We start from the raw sequence: 14,025 nt of genomic DNA, 5'->3' as shown, positions 1-14,025 counted from the left end.
TATCGCACTCTTGCGAGCATTCTACATTATCTGCCAAGGTGTACAGTGCTGATGAAGGGCCCTGGGTGCAAGGTTTTTGGAACAGAGGGCTCTTGTGGACTTTTTTTTTTTTTTACCCCCTTTGGTCATGCTTGCAAGATCTTAGTCCCCCAGCCAGGGATTGAACCTGGACCCTTGGTAGTGAAAACACAGAGTCCTAGCCACTAAACCACCAGAGAATTCCCTGGAGAGCTCTCGTTTAAAGATTGGGACCTTGATTTTTTTTTTCTTCTTCCTGGTTTGTTACCTAGGACTTGTGAATATCTGAGCCTCAAAGATCTTTGTAAATTGAACTCCAGTGAGAGGCAAGTGTTCTTGAATTCTGGGTGCAGGATCTTCTCGTCCCTCTATCCCACGGGCATCACTGTCTCCTGTCCTCCTTCTTCCAGTCAGGCCGTTGCGGGCAGTCCCGGGTGAGGCTGGCGATGCTGCAGTGCTGCCAAGCCTTCCACGAGGACAGGAGGAAGTACTGGACCGCCTGGAGTTCGTGCTGACCAGCCTGGTGGCGCTGCGGCGGGAGGTAGAAGAGCTGAGGAGCAGCCTTCAGGGCCTTGCTGGGCAGATTGTCGGGGAGGTCCGGTGAGTATTACAGCCTTCCTTTCTGCCTTGGCCCCTGCACCCTAGCTTTCCCCTGCCCGGACAGCTTTCTCAGCCTTTGCTGTCTGTTTGTAAGGACACAGCCAGTTTTCTGGCTTCTAACCTCACTGGCAGGGAAGCCATGTGCTTGATTCCTTGCCTTGCCTGAGTTCTTGCTACCTTTGGGCCCTCGGGGTCTGTTGTAGCAGCCGAAATACTTTGTCCTGTTTAACCTGGTCTGCTCTGTAGGCTGTGTCCCGCCAGCTGCCCTTCTTGCTCTCCTGAGGGCAGAGACTCCAGAGTTTTTCTGCTTTTGGCCCTTTAATGAGCAGCAGTAGTAAGAGGCTCCCTCATGGTGAGGGGAAAGGCAGGCTGGAAGGGCCTAATGGCACCCTCTGGAAAGGAGCTTGCTTTTCAGATCGCATATGGAAGAGAACCAGAAAGTGGCTCGGCGGCGAAGGTTCCCATTTGCCCGGGAGAGGAGTGACTCCACCGGCTCCAGCTCTGTCTACTTCACGGCCGCCTCGGGAGCCACGTTCACGGATGCCGAGAGTGAAGGCGGGTGAGTCATCTCTCCTGGAGACAGCTGTGGCTTCAGCCAGGTTACATTGTGTAAAAGTAATGTTTTAGAATGAAAAATTCACACCAAGCTGCTGTAAATAATTTTTAGAACAAGGTAAGGATATAAACAAATGAAATACAAAACAGTTGAAATAAGAAAAGCCATCCACGATACGTCATCCTGACAAATGGAAATGGTAACAGCAGTTAGTGTTTGCATCTGTTATTTTTCTCAGAGTAGGTTTGCTTTTTACCTAGTTATTAGATCCTTTATTTTTGTTTTACTGTAACATAGGTTAGGTGGCTTCCTGTTATCACGAGGACTTTGTAAGCTTTGTCTTAACGACTGTATTTCCTTCACTGAGTGACTGGGCCAGGTCTACAGAGCTGTCTAAGCACTAAGCATGCTCCCTCCCTCGGGAAGTTCTCTTCCCACGGGGGAGATCTGCTTGTGCTCCCTTACCCTGTTCACAGGTCGGCGGTGACTCACTTGAGTAATTGGTGGGCCAGCAGGTCTGGCCATAGGCCTTACTGTGAGACAGGGCTGCAGGCAGGAGTCTGGTGGAACCCCTAGGTTGGACAGGCTGAGGGCTTTTTGGTTTTAAACCATTGGTGCCATTTTGAAACTTCCGTCCCACAGATGGAGTATGAATGAACGTCTTTGTTGCAGTGCTTGATGCTGTTAATAGCAGCATCTGCCCTTGTCTGCTGCGAGGCCCAGTCATCCAGGTGGCCCATGTGAGGTCTAGAGGCTGGTCTCTCTTTGTGGCCTTTGCTGACCTTTTTTCCTCCTCAAGGAAGAGACTGGTGAAGTGAGCAGTCAGACCTGTCCTGTCAGGGCATAATGACTGGCGTAGCTACAAACATGCACATGGAAACTAGAAGCTAAACCAGTCATTCATGATGATCTTTGCAGCATGTCCCTTTTCAGCTGAAACACTTCATAAAGTTTATTCCTCCTTTGTAACAGACACGGTGGAAAGCACTTCAGAGGTATTTCCTCAGTTTCACAAAGTTCCTATGAAGTAGGTGATATTCTTTGCCCTGCTTCTCAGATGGAGACTTGAGGCCTAGCGAGGTTTGATGCATGTGGGCCCAGGGTTGCAGAGCTCCTAAGTGCAGGCTCAGCCAGGCTCCTCTGCCTTCTGAGGCCTGGTTTGGTCATTAGAGCACAGAAGGGCCTTCACGAGAAGACATGTCACCCACAGCCTGGGACAGTTCTTCCTGTTGACTGAGACCTGCCCAGAGCAGTGTGGTCTGTTCAGTATATCTTCTTCAGAAGTGTCAGCCTTTTTTTCTGCACATAGTTTCCCAACCGGGAATGGAACCATGCCCCTGCTGGAAGCTTGAAGTCTTAACCACTGAACCACCAGGGAAGTCCCTCAGCTTTGTGTTCTTGTTTAAACAATATATTCTCCTACCTTTCTTCATTTGTTTTTCTAAGAAAAGTAAGGGATGTATTATTCCTTTTCCATGTCAGTGCCATTGGTCATCTGTGCTGAATCTGATTATTGCTTACGTGCCTCTTGAAACAGTGAAGTCTTGGGGAAGAGCTTTGGTCCTGTTGCCTGGATGGTCTGACCCCTGTTATCTCAAGGGCTCACAGAAGTGGCCGTTTTCTGTTTGATCTACCTAGTACCTCTGGGCTGAGACATGCTTCCAGAGGGCTGTGTTAGAGGGGGCAAAAAGGAAATTAATATTTGACACATCTGGATTAAAAAGAAAGGATGAAATAGTCGATAGTGGGCCCTGAGACTTAAGGAGCATCTCTAAGCAACCCAAGGAAGCCAGTTACTTGACATTTGAATTTTATAAGAGTGTGGAACATAAGGACAGGTCACAGCTCTGCCCAAGACTAGGATAATAGAACTCAAACCCCTTCATGATGATTTTAAGAAATTGTACAAGCTTCTGGGGGCAGCACGAGTCAGAGTGATTAACCAGGGAAGTTTATGGGTGCTTCGTAGCTTGGGGTGCTCACTGGGGCTCCCAAAGCCATACAGGGCAGGACAGGGCTGCCAGCTGCCTGTAGTACCTGGAGAGAAAGGTTGGCTTCCTTAATAACAGCTCCAGCAGGCTCAGCCTTGTGACCGATCCTGTGGCGTGTGGAAGCCGATGGTCGTGCATGGTGCAAGACTGGTTTAGCTGACTGCTGTCTGGAGCAATGGCTGTGGTGAATCATTCATTTGGTCATGGTCATGGTCAAGGGAGAGGAGACCAAGTCCTGGGAATGGCTTTAAACATGTGGGCCCTGGGGAAGGAGAGCTTCTTTGAGGGATGAAAGAATAAGACTATTTGATGGGCAGCTCTGCTCCATTGAAAGCTGTGTTCTCTTTCTTCCAAATAAAACTGCTCCCAGGGGATCAGCTGAATGTGCCAGAGTCCGAATCACTGGGTGGGTTGGTGAGCTTGTTCCCAGAGCCTTGTTCCAAACGCAGCTTTAGTTCCCTCCTTGCAAAACCCAACTCGCCCTAATACCAGCTCCTGTGGCAAACCTCCCCAGGCATTCCAGCCAGGAGCCACTGCCTGCAGCCTCATTGCCACTCCTCCTTGGGCGTTCGCTTATCACCTCGTTCCTCTTGGTCTTATCTTCCCCACCACTGCGGGGGTCAGGGCCCATGCCTACTTGTCTTTGCCTCAGCTCAGCACCTCTGATGGGGCTTAGCAGTTGGAGGAAAGAAATGTAATTGCTGGTAGGGCTGCGTGTGTAAGAGTCCTTGATCCCTGACCTGGGGGCTCTCCTTAAGGAGCAGAGTTGGCCTCCTTGCCTCAAGGGAGCCTTGAGTCCTTGCTCCACAGTGGGAGCAGTGTGTCTAGCCTGAGTGCACAGGACCAAAGGACCTTTTCAGAGGTCTGTGACTCATCTCAAAAGCCACTGGGCATGTTGAACAAAAGGGCCACCCCTTTTTCTCTGGTGGATTTCACCAGCGGCTGGGTATGTGGTCCAAAAAATGTGGGAGAATGCTGCGACACCAGCTCTCACTGGGTGGCAGCAAGGTCCCCCTGACCTCTCCTTTTCCTTGCCCATGTGAGCTCCCCGGCCTTTAGGGCCCAGAGGGATTACAGCACTGAAGGACTTTCCTACCCACTCCACCCTGGAGACTGCACTCAGGCAGGATGAGAGCAGGGGTCTCTCCCGGGAGATTCCCCATGTGCCGAGGCAGCCTTCAGCTGAGCAGGGAATGAGTGGGGTCTCCCCTTCTCTTTTGCAACATGAAGTGATGAGACTCAAGCTTGCACCTGCCAAAAATCCATTTACTCATTTTGCCTCTGGGCCTGGCTGGACTGAGTAGGGGCACTGGTAGCCACTGATTTGACTTTCTGGATGGGGCAGGTTATTGTCTAAGCCTAGGAGCGTTTCTCGAGGCTGCCCCCTGTGTGTTCTTGCTCATCACCACCCAGGTTGGTTGTGAAATCTGATACCACTTTTCCTTGTCCCTTTAATTTCTAAAGTTTTTACTGCAAATTGCTTGAGGGGAGACATACTTGTATAACCTTTAAAAAGCAAGGTTAGGAAGGTTTTAAATACTTTACAATTTCTTGTAATAGATGTTTCTGGAGCCCCTTCGTTAAATGCATCTGAAACCTTCTCTATAAAGAAATAGGATGGATGGATTGGACTCCAGGTCTGGTTACTCACTTGCTCCCTTGTCCTCTCTGGCTTTCCAGATGAGGAGGACAGCACTTGGGCCTGCAGTAGTCAGCCCCCCTGACCTTAGGCTATCTTGTGACTTTGTTTGTGTCTCTCCTTAATATCTGATTTGCTCCAGCCACAGGGATCCTACCTCTCTTTAATTTCAGGACAGAGGAAGGCTTATCCTTAAGTGACTCAAGGATCTTCCCTGTGTCTTGGAACCTGCTAGCTCAGACAGAACCTGCTTTTCTTTCACTCAGCCTGGGGGCTCTTTGGTGTCTGGTTGTGACCCCTGGAAGCCTTATCTTCTGCTCTGCTGTTTTTTTCTGACTCAGTTGGCAGTTGGGGAAAACACTATCATTAGCTGCTGGTGGAGGCCAAGATCCAAGAGAAACAGTGGGTGCAATAAGAGTTGGGCTCCCCAGGAGACACCTGCATGGCGGCCCCAAGGACACCTTCCTAAGGGATTGTTTGCATCTTCCGCCTTTCCTGCTTCCAGCTGCAGCCCCCCCCACCCCCGGCCCTACCAGTTCCCAAGGTTTCCAAGGGCTACTCCTGTTGTGGTTGAGGTTTGGTTACTGACTTGGGACAGAGGTATACATTGAATTGAGAAAGAAAATATGTATATCTGTGGCCACCCACGGTCACAGAGGCTGGCATCCACCCATGTCGGTTCTGGCAGGTGCATTTGGCTGATAAAGCAAAAATGATTGACAAACCCTTCCCCTCTTGAGCCATTGAACTCCACCTACATCTTAAGGTTTTTTTCTTAAACTTTTATTACTTTACTTGTAAGAAGAATATATGCTCCCTAAAGCAATCCCATCTAATACTAATAAGGGAGATATTAATTCCTCTGCCCTGAGAGGTCTATTGACATTTTGTTGATACCTATCTAGGTTTTCTGTTTTCTGGCAGACGTGGTGGTAGCTAAGCAGGGGATTCTCATATCGGCCTCTGTCACAGGGCTCCGAGTTGCTCGCTCTTCCCCTCCCAGATCATTTTCCCATGGTTCCCTAGGAAGCATTCTCTCAGGACTGAGTCCCCCCTCAGTGGGGGGCATGGCTCATGGTCAGTGCTGATGACCGTGGAGAGCCCCTCTTTGTGGAGGAGGCTAGACCCCTGGTGATCTGAGGTTAAGTAATCCCCTCCCTTGACCTTGTCACTTTGTTTCCCTGCCACAGTTACACAACAGCCAATGCTGAGTCTGACTATGAGCGGGACTCTGAAAGGGAGAGTGACGGTGACGGGGAAGATGAAGTGAGCTGCGAGACTGTGAAGATGGGGAGAAAGGACTCCCTGGACCTGGAGGTGGAGGTGGCTTTGGGTCCAGAGCCTGAAGCCCTGGAGGCTGGAGGCTCCCCTGGCCGGGAAGATGTGCTGCCGCTCCTGCAGCAGGCAGACGAGCTGCACCAGGGCAGTGAGCAGGGCAAGCGGGAGGGCTTTCAGCTGCTGCTCAACAACAAGCTGGCGGTGAGGCTCTGACGGCCTGTCTACCCTCCCTCCCCCTGCTCACTCCCACGAATGTGTCAGTGACCCTGCCAGGTGACACGGGAAGGGAAATGAGGGTGACACGGTGAATTCCTACATCTACCCTCAGGGTCATACACCCTTTTCCAGGGAGGCCGAGTGCCGCCCCTAGGGGCCTGTGTACTCCCTGCCCCAGCGCTTCCTCCCCCACCACCCCCTGGGTAGTTGGCTCTGGTAGGGCAGCTGCAAGAGTTCCTCTCAGCATAGGGAGAAATGTGGAAAGAACTGGAACTTTTCCCCTTTTATTTCCCTTGAGGCAGACCCACAGCTGTCTGCTCAATTTGAAGTTTTCATCACCAGTGACAAGTGTGTGGGTCACTCAATCATGATTCCCTTCTCAAGTTCACTGCCAGAATTTATGGGGAAAGACTGAAGGTGGGAGAAGGGGAAGACAGAGGATGAGATGGTTTGGTTGGGTGGCATCACTGACTTGATGGACACGAGTTTGAGTAGGCTCTGGGGGTTGGTGATGGAGAGGGAAGCCTGGCGTGCTGCAGTCCATGGGGTCGCAGAGTTGGACATGACTGAGCGACTGAAGTGAACTGAGTTATCAATGCCCTCAAAGTTAGAATTTCCCTTTTCTTGGGCATTTCCACACTCTCTTGCTGTGACTTATTACATGTTGATCTTTCCTCCTCACAGCATTAGGAAGCCAGGATGCCCTCACTCTGTGGGTTGTGCAATTTATTGACTAGAGATAATGTCACCGCTAACTGCAGGTGAGAGGTCATGTGGGATGGCCTGATATCAGTGTTTACAACACACTCAAAGGTAGAGTGTGGGGAGAAGGTCAGGGCCTCAGTTCTCTGCCGCTGAGAGAAGGGAGCCTCATCCCTCTCTTTGGGTTGCAGCATGGAAGCCGGCAGGACTTTCTCTGGCGCCTGGCCCGGGCCTACAGTGACATGTGTGAGCTTGCTGAGGAGGCGAGTGAGAAGAGGTCCTATGCCCTAAATGGTAAGTGCTGACAGCCTCCTGGTGCAACTGACTGATTCTGAGGGTGGAGCCAGCCCAGTGGCGTGGGGCCCAGGGGACCCACCAAGTCGCAGGCTATCAGGGCGGCTGGGGCTCAGGTACTCCCCAGGGATAGACTGGCTCCCGGAGGTGCATTTCCTCCTGGAGACAGAGAGCAGTCTCTGCTTTTCTGCACGGCATGGGGCTTGAGTCACACAGGTTTATGTGACTGTAGTACATCTGACCTTGAACATAGTGATTTGAGCAGCGCAAGCAAGCACACAGTCCATGGTTGCTTGGGCCTGAGGATTTGCTGTTGCTTAGTTGCTAAGTTGTGTCCGACTCTGCAACGCCATGGACTGTAGCCTGCCAGGCTCCTGTCCATGAGATTTCCCAGGCAAGAACACTGGAGTTGCCATTTTCTTCTCCAGGGGATCTTTCCGACCCAGGGATTGAACCCTTGTCTCCTGCATTGGCGGGGGGATTCTCTACTGCTGAGCGAGAGGGCTGACTATAAGTTTTCATTAGCATAATTCTTTGTCCTAATTCCTTAACTACAAAGGGCAAAACCTTTCTTAACCTGAGGAGGTTTTTTTTCTTGCTGTTGTTTACGAATCTAGTTTCAGTTATGGAGCCTGTGGGGGCAGGTGTTAAAGAATATAATGAGTGGAGTTCATTTGGTGAGTGCCCGGAAGGAGTAGTTTGGGACAATACCACTAGCTTAGAAGTCCCTGGGGTCTACTTAGCAACTCTGTTGTCAAAATCTGTACCTGGGGGCATGTAGGGTGCATCTAACTTGCGCCAGGTTCATGGCCTGACCTCTACTGTCATGAAGTTGTTAAGAATCCTGAGATTTTAAAGAGACTGGTTTTATGGGGAAGATGATGTGTCCTGCCTAGCTACACACCCTCTGAGTCAGGCTCCGTCAGTGGACTTCCACATCTTGTAGTTCAGTTACCCAGTTAACTGAACTATCTGCCTCCCCACTTATAAGTACAGCCTTGCAAACATTGAATTTTTGATAATGTAGAGTCTGACAGTACCTCAAGGTCATTATTCTATAAACTGTTGTAGAATTCCGCCAATACAGAAAGGTCAGTTGAATGTTTGATCTTCAGAAAAATCCCTGGAAGTTGTAACTGAAGGTGCTTAATTACTGTCAGCTTCTTTTCAAAACAGTTTCTGCTACCTTTCCTGTGTTTCCGGTGAAGATTCTGACCAGCATTTGGGGCTGGTGTCTGGACTCTTAGTGGCAACAACCACCTTTCCTTTTCCTTTTGATCATCTCTTAGTACTAATAGCCAATGTGAACCCTGAAGGTGGAGATGGGGCATTGGTTAGAGAAGCAGCTATGCCCACACTGGTCTGGTCTGGCTCCCTGTAGCACCCCCAGACAAATCTGTTCCTTCTGGAGGTCAGGGGACTATGGAGAGTCTTTGAAGGCTCTGCTCTGTGATTCTAGCTTTTTAGGACCATTGTTGGTGAATCTAAAGTTCATTTTGTGTTGCCTCTAGAAGCTGGACCATCAGGAGGCTGCAGGAACTGGTTGCCTCATTCTTCACCCTAGTGAGTGAGTGCTTTGAAGGGGGCAGAGTGAAGTCCCCTAAGAGACAGTGTCCCTCAGTGGTAAAGCCGTGTGGTTCTTCTGCTTGGATAGGGGAATTGTAGGGTTCTCACTTGATCTCTTTAAATGTATTTGTTGCATATACAAAATTATACCATGATTACTATCACTTATACATGAGGAAACATGTCAGATTAGGCAGCCTGTCACCTCAACACATTACTTTTGTTCCATCCCCTGTGTTCCCTTTCAAGCCCTCACCACTGAAAAATTATTTCAAATTTTTATTATATAGTTGACTTAACAGTGTTTCACAGGTATAGCAGTTATTCAGTTATACATAGATATACTTTGCAGATTCTTTTCCATTATAGGTTATTACAAGATAGTCAATATAGTTCTCTGTGCTATACAGTAGGTCCTTGTTTATATAATACATAGTAGTTCATATGTGTTAATCTAGAATTCCAAATTTATCCCTCCCCCTACCTTTCCCCTTTGGTAACCAGTTTGTTTTCTATCTGCGAGTCTGTTTTTTAAGTAAGTTCATTTGTATCATTTTTTTAAGATTTCACACATAAGTGATGTATGATATTTGTCTTTCTCTGTCTTACTTATTTCACCTAGTATGATAATCTCTAGGTCTGTCCATGTTGCTAAAAATGGCATTATTTCATTCTCTTTTATGGAAGCCCTCTTGATTCTAATCAGATGTCCCATTTCGCAGTGTTCTGTTTTCTCCAGTGTGTAGGTGTAATGGTTCTCATCTGGAGGGCTCCAGCTCCTTGATGTTCTAGGGGACCCTTGTCAAGAGCCTGCATGTGTTTAGGCCTTGATTTCTGTTAGTTTTGGTGCCTGGAAAACTTGGGTAAGGACTACATGAAAGTCATCCTTGGTCAGATGCCAGGTCATTTGGCTCTAGTGAGGAGTTGTGGCCCAGAGCCATTACTGTTCCTAGATCACGGTCCTCTTGAGGATTTGATCAAAGCTGTGGACCCTCTCAAGAAAATGGACATATGCCTAATATTACATACAACTTCAGTGGGATTCATGGACACCCTAAGGCCTGTCCACAGACCCCAAATCAAAAACTCTCCAGGTAATGATCTACTGGGACACTTTGATTGCTTTCGAGTCCTTTTATATTTGAAATGCTTTGAGCACACTGAGTGGGTGTTATATAGCTGGGACAGCTGATGAAAAGATAGGGAAAGCAAGGCAAAGTGGAAGTTATTCTTGAAAAGCTATTTGCAGCTCTTCACTCTGCTGAAGTGCATAACTCTAAGTCCTGCTTGGGTGGGCACTGAGAGAGCTAGAGCAGTCAATCCTCCTACAGCCTTTCCTGTGGAAGGGTCACAGGAGCCCGTGTCAACTCGGGATCACCTCTGTCTTACAGGAAAAGAAGAAGCCGAGGTCGCTCTGGAGAAGGGGAATGAGAACGCGGAGTGTCATCAGTGGTAATAACACCCCGCAGGGGCCCAGAAAGAGCCAGCATGGGTTAGAGTGGAGCAGAGCCATTTCTTTTCTCTGCCCTGGCCAAACAGGCATTAGCCAGAGGCACCAGGAGAGGAAGCTCTGGCCTTTATTTTCGTATGTCCCATCCTTCCCCAAGCCAGGGACCCAGGGGAGTTTCCTTTGCGAAGTGCCTTGGGAGTGAGGCAAGGGAAAGTAGTACAGCTTCCTGTTGAAACTTGGAGAAATGAGTAGCTTTGTTACAAGTCATCCCTGGCTTCAAACTTGAGGCTTCTGGCTTCTCAGGGAGGTTGGGACATTGGCAGTTCACCTCTCCCACACAAACTCTTCATTCCCCTAGCTGCGATCCCTGGCTGGTGTTGGACTTTGGCTTCTTCGCTTTTGCTGGCATGAGGAAACGTAGATGTGAGCTCACCCCCAGGAAGTTCGGCAGTCAGTATTAGTCCACAAAAGCATCAGCCCTGTTTGTGATCTCATGTGGGCAAAGTCCTGCCACCTTGTGTGGGTCAGGGCCAACCTGTGGCCTGGAGGCCTAGTTCTAGCCCCTCAGTTTTAGTGAAAGTGTTCCTTTTCTACCTCCCTGCTGCTTTCTGTAACTCTGCCCTCAGATTGTGAGCTGGAGAGGCTATGTTTCCCCATCTGTTGCTGAAACTTTGCAGTGCCTCTTTTTAGATGCCAAGTCACTGATTCTTAGGTGTCACAGGTGTTGCTTCCCTGTGCACACTCTTGGGGCTTCTGGGGTCCCAAGGATGAAAACTGACCTCATACTTTGTTAGCTTTTCTTGGGAAACGGTTATTTGGACTAAACTGGAAATAAGCCTCTGGAACTATCTGATACAAACACCCCTCAGTGTTTAGTGAGTATACAAAAAAGCAATTTGGGCCTTTAGAGACTCATTTGTTAACTGTGCTTCCAGAAACAATGCCAGGGGGCTGGGGTCCTAAGACCTTTGTTTTTAAAGACAGAAAATGGGAAGCTGAATGGCTTTGTTCCCCTGGGAGGGTGTGGCAGAGAGGGCTGAAATCGGAGGCCTTTTCTTCCTCTGCTTCTGTTGGTAATTCCAGAGTATCCCCTTCCCAAACAGCTTCCCAGTGACGTACCAGTATGCTTGTCAGGCTAAGCAGACATAGTGTATTCAGGTTTCTTACACATTTATGCTGATTTTTAGAGACCTACTTAAGTTTTTATGACAGCTATGGCTATACTGATCATGAGGGGACATTTGGATTGAGACCTTGTCTAAATTTTAAATATAGAAGAGCCCACCTTTTTTGTACTCAGTGTACTTTGGGGAACTGTGAACCTACCACTGTATTTGCTAAAGAATATGAGTTGGGACCATAGGTCTGTGAAAAGAGGAATTATGTACAGATGAAGTATTGGGCAGTGCCATTGGCCGTGGGTGGGAAGCCCCTTCCTGGCAGGGATGGTCCTCGGTCCTGTGCCTGAGCCTGCCGCTGCTTCCCCCCTAGGTACGCAGTGCTTTGTGGTCAGCTGGCTGAGCATGAGGGCATCCAGAGGCGCATCCAGAGTGGCTTTAGCTTCAAGGTGAGAAAGGCTTCTCCTTCCCTGGTGCTGGTCTAGTGCAGATTACCTGCTCCAACCTAGCTCTTTGCAAAGGTGTTCCTACCCTACAGCTCTGTGACTTGCCTGTCTTCCCTTAGTAACTCTGCTTTCTGATGTTAATGTTAATGTTTGTATTTCTCCTCTAGGAGCATGTAGACAAAGCCATTGCTCTCAAGCCAGAAAACCCCATGGCTCACTTTCTCCTTGGCAGGTGGTGCTACCAGGTGAGCTAAATTTCAGGGCTTGACACAAGGGCCCAAACTATCCTGAGACACTGATCACCTTGTAGGGAAGATCAGGGTCCTCAACATGGTCTGGCTTATGTGTCATTCCCTCCAAACAGTCATGGTAGCGGTGACTGGATGCAGTCCTATTTGGCCCCTTTTTCTTTCAGTACAGAACATTCATTGTTCTTAAAGATACTTAAGTTTTTAGTTACACCTTGATATTTTGGTGGCAGGTCTCTCACCTGAGCTGGCTAGAAAAAAGAACTGCGACAGCCTTGAGTGAAAGCCCCCTTGGTGCTACTGTGCAGGATGCCCTCTCAAGCTTCCTAAAGGTATCAGGGAGGGAAGGGAAGGGTGGACAGCAGCCAGAAAGGCCAGAGTGACCTTGTTTCCCCTAAGGACGTTAGTGTATTGGGAGGGGTTTCTGGTAGAGGGCAGTTTTATGTGTGCCTGTTCTGTGGAAAATAAGAAACTATTGTAAGGGCTTATTAAAAAAATGTAGACTCACTGAATCAATCTCCAGGTTGGATACTGGAACTCTAATAAACTTTAGCCTGACTTGGATTTCGGAACCTCTTACTGAAATGCATTCTCCCTTCTCCAGGCTGAAGAACTACAGCCAGGATTTTCCAAAGCAGGAAGGATATATATTTGTAAGGTAAACTCATCTGCCCATTTCAACACAGATGAAAATACGTATGTTGATATTTTTTTTTTGAAAGCATGCACTCATTCCCTTCTAGTCTCCTGGTGGTATTTCTCCCAGGTTTTCACTGTTGTCTCTTCTCAGTGCTACAAAGAACTAGGGAAAAACCCTGAAGCTAAACAGTGGATGAAGCTGGCCCTGGAGCTGCCAAATGTCACTAAAGAGGTAATATTTAAGAGCTTTTCTAACACAGGGTTCTTTCACTGAGTCATTATGTGACTTTTCAGGAAAGAATATCTTCCCGTGGTTCTTATTTCCCTTCAAAAGAGTGTCTGCACTTGGCATGTGGGCTTTTTCGTATACATCTCACCTGGGGAGGAGACAGAGCTCGTAGGTTCCAGGTTGTCCTGGGAGAGTGGGAAAAAGACTGGTAATAGCAAGGAAGCAAAGGGCCCATTCTCAGGTACCAATGGTTTAGGAAATGTTGGCTTGGATTTAAAGTCCTAGTCTTATTTTCTTGTCTTCCTAGGATTCAGCTTTCCAGAAGGACCTGGAAGAATTGGAAGTGACTTTAGGAGAATAATCACATTTCAATGGGCTTCATGACTCGAGGAAGGAAAAAAATTAAGTCTTTTCCCCTTAGGTCCTGCTTAGATCAGGAAACTGAGCAAGACTGCTTAAGGGAGTGTCTTGACTCCTAGGTCTGACTGCTGCTTGCTACGATTCCCCAATTTCTTCCTACTGGTTAATTTATTCTAATCCCTTACCTAATCTGAAATTGGGGAAGTACTTGAGACCTGGGTTTCTGTTAACTTTTTCCACAAAGTGAGTTCTCAAAAAATCAAGACTAGTATACACCTGCCCTAGGGTAGAGTGTGGATAGAACACTGAAGGCTGCTTTTCAACTGCTGGTGAGGTGGATGAACTCCAAAGAGCTACTGGAACAAAACACAGAATGTGTACTCTCTAATCTTTTTCACTGATTAATATTCAGAACCAAAGTATATAGTCCTAAGATCACACACCCCAACCTACCAGGGTAGAAGGTCGGGGAGTCCATGGGTATTGCCTCTGCTCAATCTATCATGTGGATCGTAACTGTACTCCTGGGCTGAGGGTTGGACCACCTGACTTCCAGAGTCCTGGAAGCTTTTGGAACAGTAGTGCATAAGGCTTATGACTGAAAATGATGATCTGAGGAGTTGCCTGGAATATATTTTGGTACAAACTTGAAATAAATCCAAAATTTAAATTTAA

The 14,025-nt window shown here is 48.2% G+C and overlaps 1 protein-coding gene across 10 annotated transcripts in view; it reads left to right on the top strand.

Moving 5' to 3' along the window:
• RMDN3 (regulator of microtubule dynamics 3) overlaps nt 1-14,025 on the top strand; it is a 22,563-nt gene extending 8,538 nt beyond the window's left edge. For 5 of the 10 annotated variants that reach the window (XM_081507232.1, XM_081507235.1, XM_081507236.1 and 2 more), the window contains exons 3-13: nt 429-618; nt 1,034-1,177; nt 5,995-6,070; nt 7,192-7,294; nt 10,252-10,312; nt 11,802-11,877; nt 12,042-12,119; nt 12,356-12,454; nt 12,727-12,780; nt 12,913-12,993; nt 13,298-14,025. In XM_081507232.1, coding sequence (XP_081363358.1) covers nt 429-618; nt 1,034-1,177; nt 5,995-6,070; nt 7,192-7,294; nt 10,252-10,312; nt 11,802-11,877; nt 12,042-12,119; nt 12,356-12,454; nt 12,727-12,780; nt 12,913-12,993; nt 13,298-13,351 — 1,016 coding nt within the window. In that variant the 3' untranslated portion in view covers nt 13,352-14,025. Of the gene's footprint in view, nt 1-428; nt 619-1,033; nt 1,178-5,994; nt 6,284-7,191; nt 7,295-10,251; nt 10,313-11,801; nt 11,878-12,041; nt 12,120-12,355; nt 12,455-12,726; nt 12,781-12,912; nt 12,994-13,297 lie in introns of all 10 variants that reach the window. The other 5 variants (XM_081507227.1, XM_081507229.1, XM_081507230.1 and 2 more) reach the window with 1 other exon arrangement.

The sequence above is a fragment of the Giraffa tippelskirchi genome, chromosome 7 (genome assembly GCF_054371585.1).
Source record: "Giraffa tippelskirchi isolate mGirTip1 chromosome 7, T2T-mGirTip1v1.2.pri, whole genome shotgun sequence".
Taxonomy (NCBI): domain Eukaryota; kingdom Metazoa; phylum Chordata; class Mammalia; order Artiodactyla; family Giraffidae; genus Giraffa; species Giraffa tippelskirchi.
The sequence above is the reverse complement of the archived record's forward strand: the minus strand, read 5'-3'. Positions and strand labels throughout refer to the sequence as shown.